A 12,429-nucleotide genomic window follows, 5' to 3' on the forward strand; every position below is an offset into this window, starting at 1 on the left:
ATTTCCTTATTAATAGTGGCTAGCCAAGAAAGTTATAATTCTCAAATTGAGCTCCTTATAGTTTTTATTCAAGTGCCCATTTATGAATTTGCATGAAATCTCTGAGAAGGTACAGTCATGTCTATCTCCCCCCGCTCTTGACATAGTCTGTGCTGCTAACATCAGCATCACCGCAAAACAAGTCCTTGTTTTAAATTAGGAAGAAAAAAATGCTACGGATTTGCTAGGTCACCATTAAATATCCCAAACAGTCAGCCTGACAAAATTTGTATTTGTCTTTTGTCAAAATACCACTAGAAAGTTTTGCTGCATGTGGAAACAAAGGATAAGGGCCACTTCCCCTGGCTGGTGTAGCTCAGTGGATTGAGCACAGGCCTGTGAGCCAAAGCATCACTGGTTTGATTCCCAGTCAGGGCACATGTCTGGGTTGCAGGCCATATCCCCAGTATGGGGTATGCTAGAGGCAACCACACACTGATGTTTCACTCCCTCTCTTCCCCCTCTCTCTAAAAATAAATAAATAAAATCTTTAAAAAAAAGATAAGGGCCATTTAAGCTTTTGTACCAGCTCCTCCTATACTAATATGCCTAGTGAAAAGTTAATTATTAAATTGCCAAATTTAACCTAATTGAAGCCACAGACAACTCCAGAATCCTGAGTAAAGTCAGAAGAAGAATTTAAAATATTCTCATTAGTTGCCCATCTTAAACTCAAAGAGTCAAATGTCGGGCTTCAGGGAAAAAAAGTTACTAAATCATCCTTTCCCCTCGGAACATAAAATAGATTTAGGCAAGAATAATTTATGCTAACACTGGAGGGTGAAGTCTAATGATGAAAAGACCAATTAGATTACATGAAATATCCCCATGAATTATTTGTTAACAAAGGGATTATAGCAGTTCCACCAATAATGTCTGCCTTAATGCGATCCACTGAGAAACACACAGTGTCACCTCTGTGACCTTCCTGCCAAACCTATAATCTGAACCTCATCATGAGGAAACAGACAAATCAAAGGGAGTACCGTATTCTTAGGACCATAAGACACACCTAGGTTTTAGAGGAGGAAAATAGGAAACAAATTTTGAAGCAAAAAAAATGTGGCAAAATATTTAATAACCTGTGACCCTGTTCCATCCTCCAACCACAGCGAGCCAGGCAAGCTACATTCGGACTATAAGATGCACCCCTTTACCCCCAACTTTGGAAAACAGTGCGTCTTATAGTCCAAAAACACAGTAGCATTCTACAAAATCCTAGGCACCTCAAAAAAATGTAATGTAATGTAATGTTGTGAGGACAAAAAAAAAATTAAGCTGCAAGATGAAAGGTAACATGCATAAAAGCTAAATGCAAAGTGTGACCCTAGACCAGTAAAAAATCTGCAATAAAGGACATTGTTGGTATTACTGGTACAATTGGCACAATTTGCAAAAATGTATAGATAATAGTTTTCCATTAATGCTACCCATTTCTTGATTTTAATTGTATCAAGTTTTTGTAAGAGGATATCCTTATTGCTGAAAAAACACACAAGTATTTAGGGTAAAGGGGCATGAGCCCGCAACCTGCTCAAGTGTACAGATCAGGAAAAAGTGTGTGTGTGTGTGTGTGTGTGTGTGTGTAGAGACAGAGAATAATAAAACAAATTTGGCAAAATGTTAACAATTAGTGAACCTGGGTGACTCCTTTACAGCAATACTTTGTATTATCCTTGCAACTCATGTTAGTTCGAAATGATCACAAAATGCAAAGTTAAATCTTGTTCTGAGGAGAGATGTTAGAGTCAGCTAGCAGTACCCCGCCCAAAGGACTCCTTCTCACGTTTGTAAGGAGCGGCCGGCCGATCCCTGCTAACACACCTGTGCTGGTAAAGAAAGCGGAGTCTGTGAATGTTTATACATTGCTCTACTCAAAAAGGATCGTGAAGGTGGATTGTAGTAAAAGTCATAGACACATTAAAAAAAATCAGAGCAACCCCCCCCCCCCCACACACACACAAAAAAACCCTAGATTCATTATAAAGAAGGATTTCTTTAAAAATGGAGAGCACGCGGACCAAGGCGGAGGCTTGCCAAATGCATATGGAATGCCCTGTCTCAGCTGGCCCTGCTCCCTCAGCAGTCCTACCTGGCACCGACCGGACCTGTACCACCCACTCTACTCTGCCCCCTCCTAATGCACCGCAGCCCTGGCCATGCTGCTCCTTCTTCACCACCAGTTACGAAACCATCCACATTCAAATCCTAACCTGAAAGGAGACAGCAGAGTCCCAAAGTGTCAGACGTGCAGTAGCCAGCTCCTCTTAGGCAGTACGCACGCACGCAGCTCATGCTGCTGAGTTACCTTCAGAGTAGGTACTTACGTTTACAATAAGCACCTTTTTCCAATTTTCACTTATTTCCAATATGTAGCAAGTGGTGTGACCATTGATGGTAGTGATAAGACGTTCCTCTTTAGAATATACTTCAGTAAATAGAAAAAGAGGCAATACATACTGCGTCAAGAAAAAAGCAGGGACATGGGACCTGCCGAAGTGAAGGCTGTCGTAAACTACTGAGGCTTGCAGATGGTCACTGATGCTGTGGTTTACAAAGCTGGGGGAGTCAGCTACACGATTATAAATTACTTGACAATATTTGCAGTGAATGCTCACTGGCTGAAATCGGTATTTCTCTTACATCAGTCCAGACATTGAAGACATCAAGACATTATTTTACAAAGTACTCTCATACTTTTTTGAGATTATAGTAAATATTCAAAGATAATGTTCTAAACATATATGTAGTAACTTATCATTTTCACATTGCGTAGAAAAGATATTTGTGTCTGAATACACATATTTTAGTACATTGAAATGTCTGGAAAAACTTGAAGACAAAAAAAACGACACAACCTACTGACTCCTAAACAGGTAGAGATTCCTCAGAAAACCAATATTTGACCACAATATTGTATTGACCACACCACCAATACAATCCCACTCTAGTAAAAATCTTGGAAAACTGCTAGGGTAGATTTAGGCTATTTTACTTTTAACAATATTATGAGACACGGGGAGGCAAAGAGACTTTAAAGAAAACGCCCACATGTCTGACTCCGAAGCACCAGGCCTTACCAAAGGCTGCTGGGGCTGCATTGCTTGCAGACTGAGGGTCTGGCTCTGGGGCTGCGAGGACGGTGGAGGCTGCGGGGGCTGCTGCATCTAGGAAGAAAGAAAAAGGGTTATATACTTCAACAGAGGGGATTAATATTCCAATCTCCTCTTCCCATATGCTTTTTATTTAATTATATTGTTGCAACAAAAATAATATGCAAGGGCCTCCTCCCTTGCTGCCTGGCCAAACACTGTTCCTCTTTCGAGGGAAGACCTAAATCTGCTGGTCGATGAAACCCCTGGGACTGCCCCAAACCCCAGACCCTCTTCCCTCGGTAGCCACAGCGCTGGCTGCCTGCCCTGCACTGTCCCAGGACAGCCCCTGTGCTTATTGGGAACCCCTTCCATGTCACCTGCCTCACCCCTATCTCGTCCTGTCATGTACTACCAACTTAGACAAGGATGGCTCAGTAGTTGTCCTTTCTTTCTCTACTATATCTGGATGGACTTTAGAAGATTAGTTTGTGTGTTTAAGGAAGATGAAGATGAAAATCAAGACAGAGAAGGAGAATGAGGAAACAGAGAAGGAGTTGTTCTTGAAGATTATATTTTTTAAAAAAAGGAAGTCAAAGATGTGGGAAGTTCTGGCATAAATTATGAGAATAAAATCAGACCTTGTGTCTGTGACAAAGTTGGCTCAAATACACTAACTCTTGGAAAACACTTCCAAGCCGGAGAAGAAGCACAGAGAATGCAGAGGAAAATAGGAATAGGTGGTTTGTCTCAATGACCTTTGAAGTTCCCTCCACAAAAAACACTTGATCTTGACGATGACAGACAGCACCAGACTTCTTTTCCTCTTCTGCATTTTCCAACTTGGTTTGCATACTATCTTTCAACTTATTTGTCTTCTTTAGGGCAAGGTAATAAGTGACTATTGCCAGATGGCATTTCCCACTAAGCGACAGCGCTCACGGATGTGGAAGCCAGCAGAGGCCTGGACGGTCTCTCCCAGTGTGTACAGTGCTGCCTGGGCTAGAAACAGTGACTGCAATACAGAGCCAACTTTCCATTCCCCTCTCTCTAACTTCTTCCAGGAAAGATCAACCGAACTTCATATTATTAATTGATTACAAATCACCAGACAAAAAGTATAAGTGTGATTCTGATCCAAAAGCAAATCACTTCTTTTATCTCTAGAAAATGTGTTTTTAAAAAATATATATTTATTGATTTGAGAAAGGGAGGGGAATAGAGAGACAGAGAGAGAGAGAGACATTGATTTGTTGTTCTACTTATGCATGCATTCATTGGTTGCTTCTTGTATGTGTCATGACTGGGGATCAGACCTATAGTTGTGACATATTGGGATGATGCTCTAAGCAAATGAACCACCCAATGAGGACCAGGAATGCGTTGTTAATGAGAAAAATTACTAGAAAAGCATATTATGCTAATTGTAGTAAAAATGCATATGAATCAATATGGGAGGTTTTCAAAATTTGCAGCCCTAAAAAATACCAATGTAAGATAGAAAGCCGTGAATAAAGAAATAATGTAATAACTGTCCTCGGTGATTTGAAACTGCAAAATTTCAAAGTAGAAGAAATGTAAATATTAGTTCTGGAGTAAGCCATGCAAGTTCCTTCCCTTCCCATGCAGGTTATTCCTCACCGACCTCACACCAAGAGAACAGCCCTTGGTAGGTCCTCCCTTTACCCCCTTTCTTAGTGAAACATAAAATGACGATGCATGCATCTCCAGTTGGATTGTTGGTAAGATTAGGGTACACAGTAGAGCAGGGGTGTCAAACTCATTTTCACCAGGGCCACATCAGCCTCACAGCTGCCTTCAAAGGGCCGAATGTAATTTTGGAACTGTATAAATGTAACCACTCCTTAACAGCTAAGCAAGAGCTTGGCACTGCCGCTAGGTAGACACAAGGTGCCTGGTGGCTGAAACAAGGCGGAAGGCCGGATGCGGCCCATGGGTCTCATGTTTGCCACCTGTGCCCTAGAGACTCACCGGGAACACTCTCCAATCCAGTAACACAGGGCAAATTCATGCATAATGAAGACAAATGGACCATGGATAGTAAACACAATAGCCTTTATTGTTTAAATAAGGAAGTTAGAAGCAAGAATGTGTCAAGGGGAGGAACAGTTTATCTAGGTGACTCAACATTTATTTCAAGTAATGAAAGAATAGCCTTCTGGATTCTAACAGAGTCAAGGTGAAACATCCCTGTGATAATTCTACTTACATGACACCAACTTTATAGCCTAATCAGACCAGAGGTGCTACAGACATTTTTTTGGATTAAAGGCCCCTCTAGAAGCCTGATAAAAGCTCTGAAAAGTTTTGATTTTTCTTTAAATATAAGAAATTTAGCATTCAAATTGCCTGGCCTCTCTTTAAACAATGACTGACTAATTGTGCCTTACACTACCAAAAGAAAGGCATCCAGCTACCTTGAACCTTGGTGAAAGGGGAAAGCTGCTTTGTAAAATGTACCCCCTGCCACGACCAGGTAGGTGCACAGAGAGAGGAAGACCCTGGCCGAGTTGACACCAATAACACCAAACTAAATAACACCAATTTAGGTCCTACTGACACACACACAGAGTTCCTGGGAACTTGGCAATTAAAGTCTGAAGTGCCTGTTCCTTCTCATGACTCCTGAGGACCCAGCATATATCGACCTCACCTACCAACCCCATACCTGGAGAAGCCTCTGCTGCTGTCGCACCTGCGGCTGTCTGGGCCTCATGGGGTCCTGAGGCAGCGGCACCGATGGAAGGTTTGGATGTGCGGAAGTCAGCACCGCATCGATTCCTCCACCCATCAGAGGGCTCTGCTGAAGGGACTGATGATTCAGCCTGGTAAGAATAATGCAGCTCATTTCAGGCCCAAGCATATGGCCACATTTTAATTAGCGCCACCAGCAAGCATATCACACACGTTCACAGAACAAGAACTGGTTCAATAGTTACTTGTACAATTCAAATGCCACGAAGGCCAGTGGTTAAGATAAGCTAGATCCCCAGGGATAGACAGGCTCACTTGAAAAAGAAAAAGCATGCTTACTACTGAAGGGAGAAATACCACCATGTATAAATTACTCTTTAAAAATTAATAGCTTTCAATAATAAGTGACATTAACTCTAGAGTATTTATTCTAGAGTAGGCATTGTGGTAAGAGTGAAAAGTGTTATTTCACTGACTCCCCACAGTAGCCTTTTGGGGTCAGTAGTTTTGTTATCCCCACTTTAAAACTGAGCAAACAGTGAGCTGGAGAATAACTCACCCAAGAAATTCAGACAGCAAAAGGCAGAGGCACAATTTAATATACAGAACTTTAGGGCTTTAAAGTTTAAATTCTTAGGCAATATGCAATGCTGTCATTTATCAGAAAAACAGTAAGTGTAATGTGTATTTTCCAATTTTATTTTCCCAATTGTGCGCTACCATCAACGTTGCCAACTTTCCAAACAGTGATTACTTAGAACTGACATGCGGCCACTGAGGATCCACGGAGCTGAGCTGCTACCCGCTATCACACAAAATTTTGCACGCAACTTAATTCTTCTACGTCAGTGCCATCCCATATAACTCTCTATGACAACCAACTTGTTCTGTAGCTGTGCTGTCTACCAGCCGCTGGCCATCAGGACTAGCTACATAATTTGGGGTCTCAGTGTAAAATAAAACTGCAAGGCTTTCAGATTGAAAATTAGAATTTCAAGAAGATGACAGAAGAGTATAAATCAAGCCCGGGTCCTTCTACCCATGGCGACCTGTGTGACTGCGCTGACCCCACACCTTCAATGCCAGGGAGCCAGAGAGCCCTGCTGACTCTCCTTGTGGCTCCTGACCACCTGGAATGTGACTCATGTCACCAAGGACCACAGTTTTAAATTCAACTTGAATTTGTCTAAACTGAAATAGCCACATGTGGCTGATGGCTACTGTAAGGTACAATGAAGTTATACACTATGTCTAAGAGATCTGATTAAAGCAAGAACCAAATAACAGTCTTTCACAATCCTGCTTTGCCAACCATCCCTGGAATGGAAAAAGTAAAAACTAAGATTTTACAAAAGTCTTATAGGCACTGTGTGCACTGAGTATTGTAACCATAGAGTTTGTGGCTCTGATCAGCATGTTCTAAGGCGGCACTGCAAACGATAATCAATGTCGTTGTTGGATTTTTTAAACTTAGGTATATTTAACAAAAAAATACTTTTTTCAAGGAGGGGGAAAGAAAGAACACTAGAGCTAATCCAGTGGTATCATCTGTTACACCCACACTACGGAAGATGTGAATCAAAACATAGGGTCTCGAATGAAATAAACAAGATGGGTCATTGTTTATTTTGAATTTCTGAGTGCTTGTGAAAATAAGATGACATAAGGCAAATACCCAAGTTCATAAAAACAATATAGAGTGCCACGCCCTTGAAGAAGCATAACAAAGAACTGTGCCCACTACTGCGACCAATGTGTCACCTCTGAGAGCCAGTCAAAGGCTGCAGGTACGGCGAGGCCTGCTGCTGGACATAGCCACTAGGCGGCTGCTGCATCTGTCTGAGTCTCTCCATCAGCGCCGGGTTGGAGTGTGCAGCCGGATAGGCCCTGGAGTTATAGCTGGGAGACAGGACCATGCTGCCAGCCTGCTGCTGCGGGCTCTGCTGCAAAGGCATCTGTGTTCCGTACATTGTGTAGCCCTGGGGCATGGTCTGCAGGCACAAGGAACCAAGTCAGTGTCTTAATTTACCACCTGCTTTCCTGTTGCTAAGATACTGATATATGCAGATACACAAATCCAGGAAGAGTCCCCTCAAATCCACTATTCTCAAATGTTCTTATGACTCAAAATATGAAGAGGACTGTCATGGAGGCAGACAGGCTAACCAGAAAGCTAAAGAATGAACTAGTTATATAACAATTTACCAGAAAATGCAACATAAGAAAAAGAAAAAAAGAGAAAAAGGACCCTCATTTGGTTGATAGATTAGTGTTAAGGTCAGTTGCTTATTTTGAAGGAAGAGTGTGTTTCCCTGTAGACGATCATCCGTAGCTTTCACGCAGAGATGGTGTCAATGTTCAAAAGATCCCAAGCATCATTAATGTCATTTCCAAAACCACCCAGGAAAACTACCCCCGCTCATGTAAATAAAAATAATGGTGTACCCCTTCCTGGTATGTGAGTATACCTCCTTGAATTTGATCGATGTGTCTTTGGCAACTAACCAGTTATTAAAAACAAATAAGCAAACACACAATTAATAGCTTTGCCAGAATAAGGATGGACCTGAAGACTATCCAACACCCTCTAGTCCCGGTTGGGCCATAGCCCCTTTCAGCACTGCACCCACCCCTGAACACTTCACTTTTCTATGTGGTATTAACACAGCGTGACTGTTTCTCTAAATCTTGACAACCAACGTAAATGAAAAGCCTGAGGTTCTCCTGGATCACTACCTACAGTTTATAGAATAGAGTGCTGATTAGAGGAGAAGGGGACTGCTGTTCGAATCCTGAAAGCACCACATCCTCAGGCAGTGCAGTGGCTCTGACTTGGAAGACGGAGTAACGTACGGTGAACTTGCAGCAGGCTGCATGACCAGAGCCAGGCGGTAGGGCTCAGTGCCTGAGAAGGCTGGCCTCGCCCTCCTGTTTGCTGTGCACACAGTATGACTTGCTAGCCACGACTTGCAGTCTTGCCAACATCCCTGGCTCCCGATTATGGGAGGGATAGGATAAAAGTATAAGGGTGCAGAAAAAACAAAATTATTAGGAAAAAAAATAGCTCTGGGTTTACATTATACTAAGGCAAGACCACCATTGGTTGAGCACCCGCTGTGTATCTGGCGCAGAACAGCGTAGTTCTATGGGTTGTCACAGCCCTAGAGATTGTCTTCAATACTCACAATGTCCCCCTCTGTTTTACAGAGATGGGAACCAAGACTCACGATACCTTGTACAATATTACACAGCCAGTAAGTTGTCAAGAATTTGGCCAAGGTCTAATTCCATGGCCAATTATTTTCTCATTGTGCCATATTCCTCTTTGAAGCTATCTTTGAATATGACAAATTCAATCATGAATTACATCATTATATATAATAACATAGTACTTTGGGACTGCTAAGTATTTCAATACCTATGATCATCACTAATAGAGGTTTGGATTTGTTTCTAATTCAAGAATTTCCTAAAATGTTGTGTGTTCTTTAATTAGTCCTTGGACTCGTTCAACAATCATTGGTCATGGTTTTGTTTTTTGAAATGTCAATTAAAATCTATAAGCGAAGGAGTAACTAAGTACTCATTAACTAGACCTCATTAGGAAGTAGACACATTATTTCCTTGGTTTCCCACTTCAAACAGAGAGATTAAAAATCCCAGCAGCACCCATGAAGCGAATGTGGGTACCTGTGCTTGCTGCAGCCCTGGATACTGGGGGAGCTGCGGGGAGGGCCGTGCCTGGGCAGCAAAGAGAGCAGCCTGGTCCCCCGGCTGGCCCTGGAAGACAAAGCCAAGGGAACTCTTGATCATAACAGCAAGGACTGGATTTGAGCTCCCGGTTAATGACCCCAATGACCCTGACACTAAATGTCACTATGTGAATACAGAACTTACATGTTTCCAACTGCATTCAATTTGATTTCTCATCAATTTGCTACATATGTGCAGAGACTGCTGAACTGACTATGTCTTTCAAACAAGACCTATATAGACGTCTCCAATGACAGAGTACTGACATAAATGCAAGCTGTAATAATCACTGATTTGCTCACTGGAGAGGCTCCGAGACAGTATTCGTGTATACTCCAGGATACAGATGCTCCTTAGAGTAAAAGTCATGAGTCCCTAATTGTGAAATCTGAAACCACAGAGTCCACCAGCCTGCACCCATAAAGGAAAGAGCACATGTGGTACATACAAATGTCATATACAAACTTCATACATTTCGATAAAGTGGCTTTACAGTGACGTAAAATATGCCTATTTAGCCGTGTATTCAATGGATGAACTTGGTATCTCCCATGACTTTAATAATCAAAATATAATCAATAAAAATTTATTAATAACAAACACAATTCTACCCAACTATAATATAAAATAAAACCAATTAACATCTGTTTTACAACCTTAACTTAATACATTTTGGCCTCAGGAAAATAAATATATTCATAAAAGCAGTATGTAGTTTTTGTTAAGTGTCAGAAGCTTCTTCAAGGACATTTGCAGTAATAACCAGAGGGTGAGGTCTGGGTTCTGCCCATCCCTGTTTTTTTCAGGACCTACCAATTAAAAAGAATGGGGTTTATCCTAGCATAGTTTACTATTGTTTTATATAATAGATGTCCTCATTTTTTAAAGTGCTAAAGTTGTACTTACAGAAAACATTTTCATGTTCTTAGAAACTAGGATAGTTATTTCTAACAAAGAGAAAGGGATAAACATTTGGCTTAAGATTTATTAAACTACTATTATATGCCAGGGACTGTGCTGCTCCTCCTTATTCCCACTTTCTGACAGGAAATCTGCAGGGAGGGAGCATCATCCCCACTTGGTTCCGTGAGGAAAAGCTAGGCTCAAGGAGCTTGCGCAGCTCTCTGCGAGTTCACACAACTACACCTGGCTGAGTGCGCTGCTATGCGAAATCAGGTGAGTCTGCCTCCAAAGGCCGGGGCTCTGTCCATGATGACAAGATGCTTCTACATGCCATATTAAAGATGAATATATTTAAAACCCCATTTGGTGCTTATTATCTAGGGGCATATGCCCTCTTAAGCTTACCCCTATAAATAACCAAATGGAGACTCTCTAGGAAGACATTAAAAATGCTGAAATAAAATGTATACATCAGACAATAAAGCTCTTTCTTTGACTGCCCTCCCCCAATAAAATCAACCGGGGCATTTAAGAATTTCAGTCTCTCTCAGGGTGACTACCGGTGCATACACAAAGCAAATACCAATTTCTGAGAGTGCCTACGATGGTATCTGTATGTAACAGGTTCAACAAGAATCTCACTTTCCAAAACAGGGTACCATAAAGATACCCTCTGTCTTTAGCTGATCAATACTCTAAGTGGAATTATACCTCCATTTGCTTGTGTCTAGGAAAAACTGCCCCAAACCCCAGTACGAGAATGGGTGCCATGGCAGTGTGGCCACAGGGACCCTACAGCTACTGCCCAAGTACCCAAATGGCATTTGGCTTCCCAAACCCTATGACAAAGAGTCATTAAATCAATCAGATCTTTAAATGCCATTCCTAAAATCAGTGCTCCCTGACAGCATCATATGAAGTCTCTGAAACATACTGTTGTGCTTCTTGGTGGGGACAAATATGAGTATGTTATCACTTGGATAAAAATGAAGGAAAATGAGTTTATACGTGAGTTAGAATCTTGAGATCCATACACTGTCTACAGTACCCACACTCCACTTTGGCCTGAAGGGAAACAAGACCCAAGTGTGACAGTGGTACTCTGATTCATGCAGCAGATTTTTCTGACTCTTTACTCTTCTTTGCTTGTTGAAAAAGGTGTGAAACAAACTATGATTTACATGTGGGGGGGAATTAGATTACTAACAAGTATCTGAGTTACTGCGCTGCACTCTTTTATTGATACATAACAACTGAGATTGTGGAGATTAAAACATATGAATTAAAAACTATCCTACCATTAAAAACTACATTCGAGGAAAAAGCAATGTAACTACAAAAGCAGGAGAAAAGGATCAAAAATTTCAAATCAGTTTCTGCACTCTAAATTCATGCATTCTCAGTCCACCATTTTTGTCTAAAGGTTAGCTATCTGTGATCACATTGCCTTCCCCCCCACTACCTACTTCCGTACGGCAATAACTCTGCTCTGCACCTTCCTCCCTGAGGAAGTCACAAACACCTAAACTGGCTAGCGCTATCCGAGTGCTCTCTGAGTAGCTTCATTATCGTATGTCACCCTGAATTACTTGGAAAACGTACCCCAGACTCTTCTACCAAACTGAAATGGCCTCGTACTATTCTCTGGCTTTTCCCAGAATGATGCCAGGAACACATCATTTCAATTTGTAGAAATATTTCAATTTGTTGGGGGAAGAATAAGTTAAAAAAGTACCTTAGTAACTTGAAAGATTTTACAAATACTCAACAAGGATCACGGTGTGAGAATAAGCATGGAAACTACAGATTAGATTTAATAAAGGTCGTTAATGTTGGTGTGGATGGCTTTACTGATTTAATCAAGAAGGGACGAATCATGCAAAGTAGGACAGGCGGGGCAACAGGTGTCAAGTGGGACCATGACTGG

The 12,429-nt window shown here is 41.5% G+C and overlaps 1 protein-coding gene across 5 annotated transcripts in view; it reads right to left on the reverse strand.

The window, feature by feature from the left end:
- MED12L (mediator complex subunit 12L) overlaps positions 1–12,429 on the reverse strand; it is a 320,705-nt gene that overhangs the window by 17,158 nt on the left and 291,118 nt on the right. For 4 of the 5 annotated variants that reach the window (XM_037061801.1, XM_037061803.1, XM_037061804.1 and 1 more), the window contains exons 38-41: positions 9,537–9,626; positions 7,608–7,837; positions 5,821–5,977; positions 3,120–3,206 (exon numbers count right to left, since the gene is read on the reverse strand). In XM_037061801.1, the coding sequence (XP_036917696.1) occupies positions 3,120–3,206; positions 5,821–5,977; positions 7,608–7,837; positions 9,537–9,626 (564 nt within the window). The remainder of the gene's footprint in view (positions 1–3,119; positions 3,207–5,820; positions 5,978–7,607; positions 7,838–9,536; positions 9,627–12,429) is intronic. The other variant, XM_037061805.1, reaches the window with a different exon arrangement.

The sequence above is a fragment of the Sturnira hondurensis genome, unplaced genomic scaffold, assembly GCF_014824575.4.
Source record: "Sturnira hondurensis isolate 20B ecotype Veracruz unplaced genomic scaffold, ASM1482457v3 Scaffold0013537, whole genome shotgun sequence".
NCBI lineage: Eukaryota > Metazoa > Chordata > Mammalia > Chiroptera > Phyllostomidae > Sturnira > Sturnira hondurensis.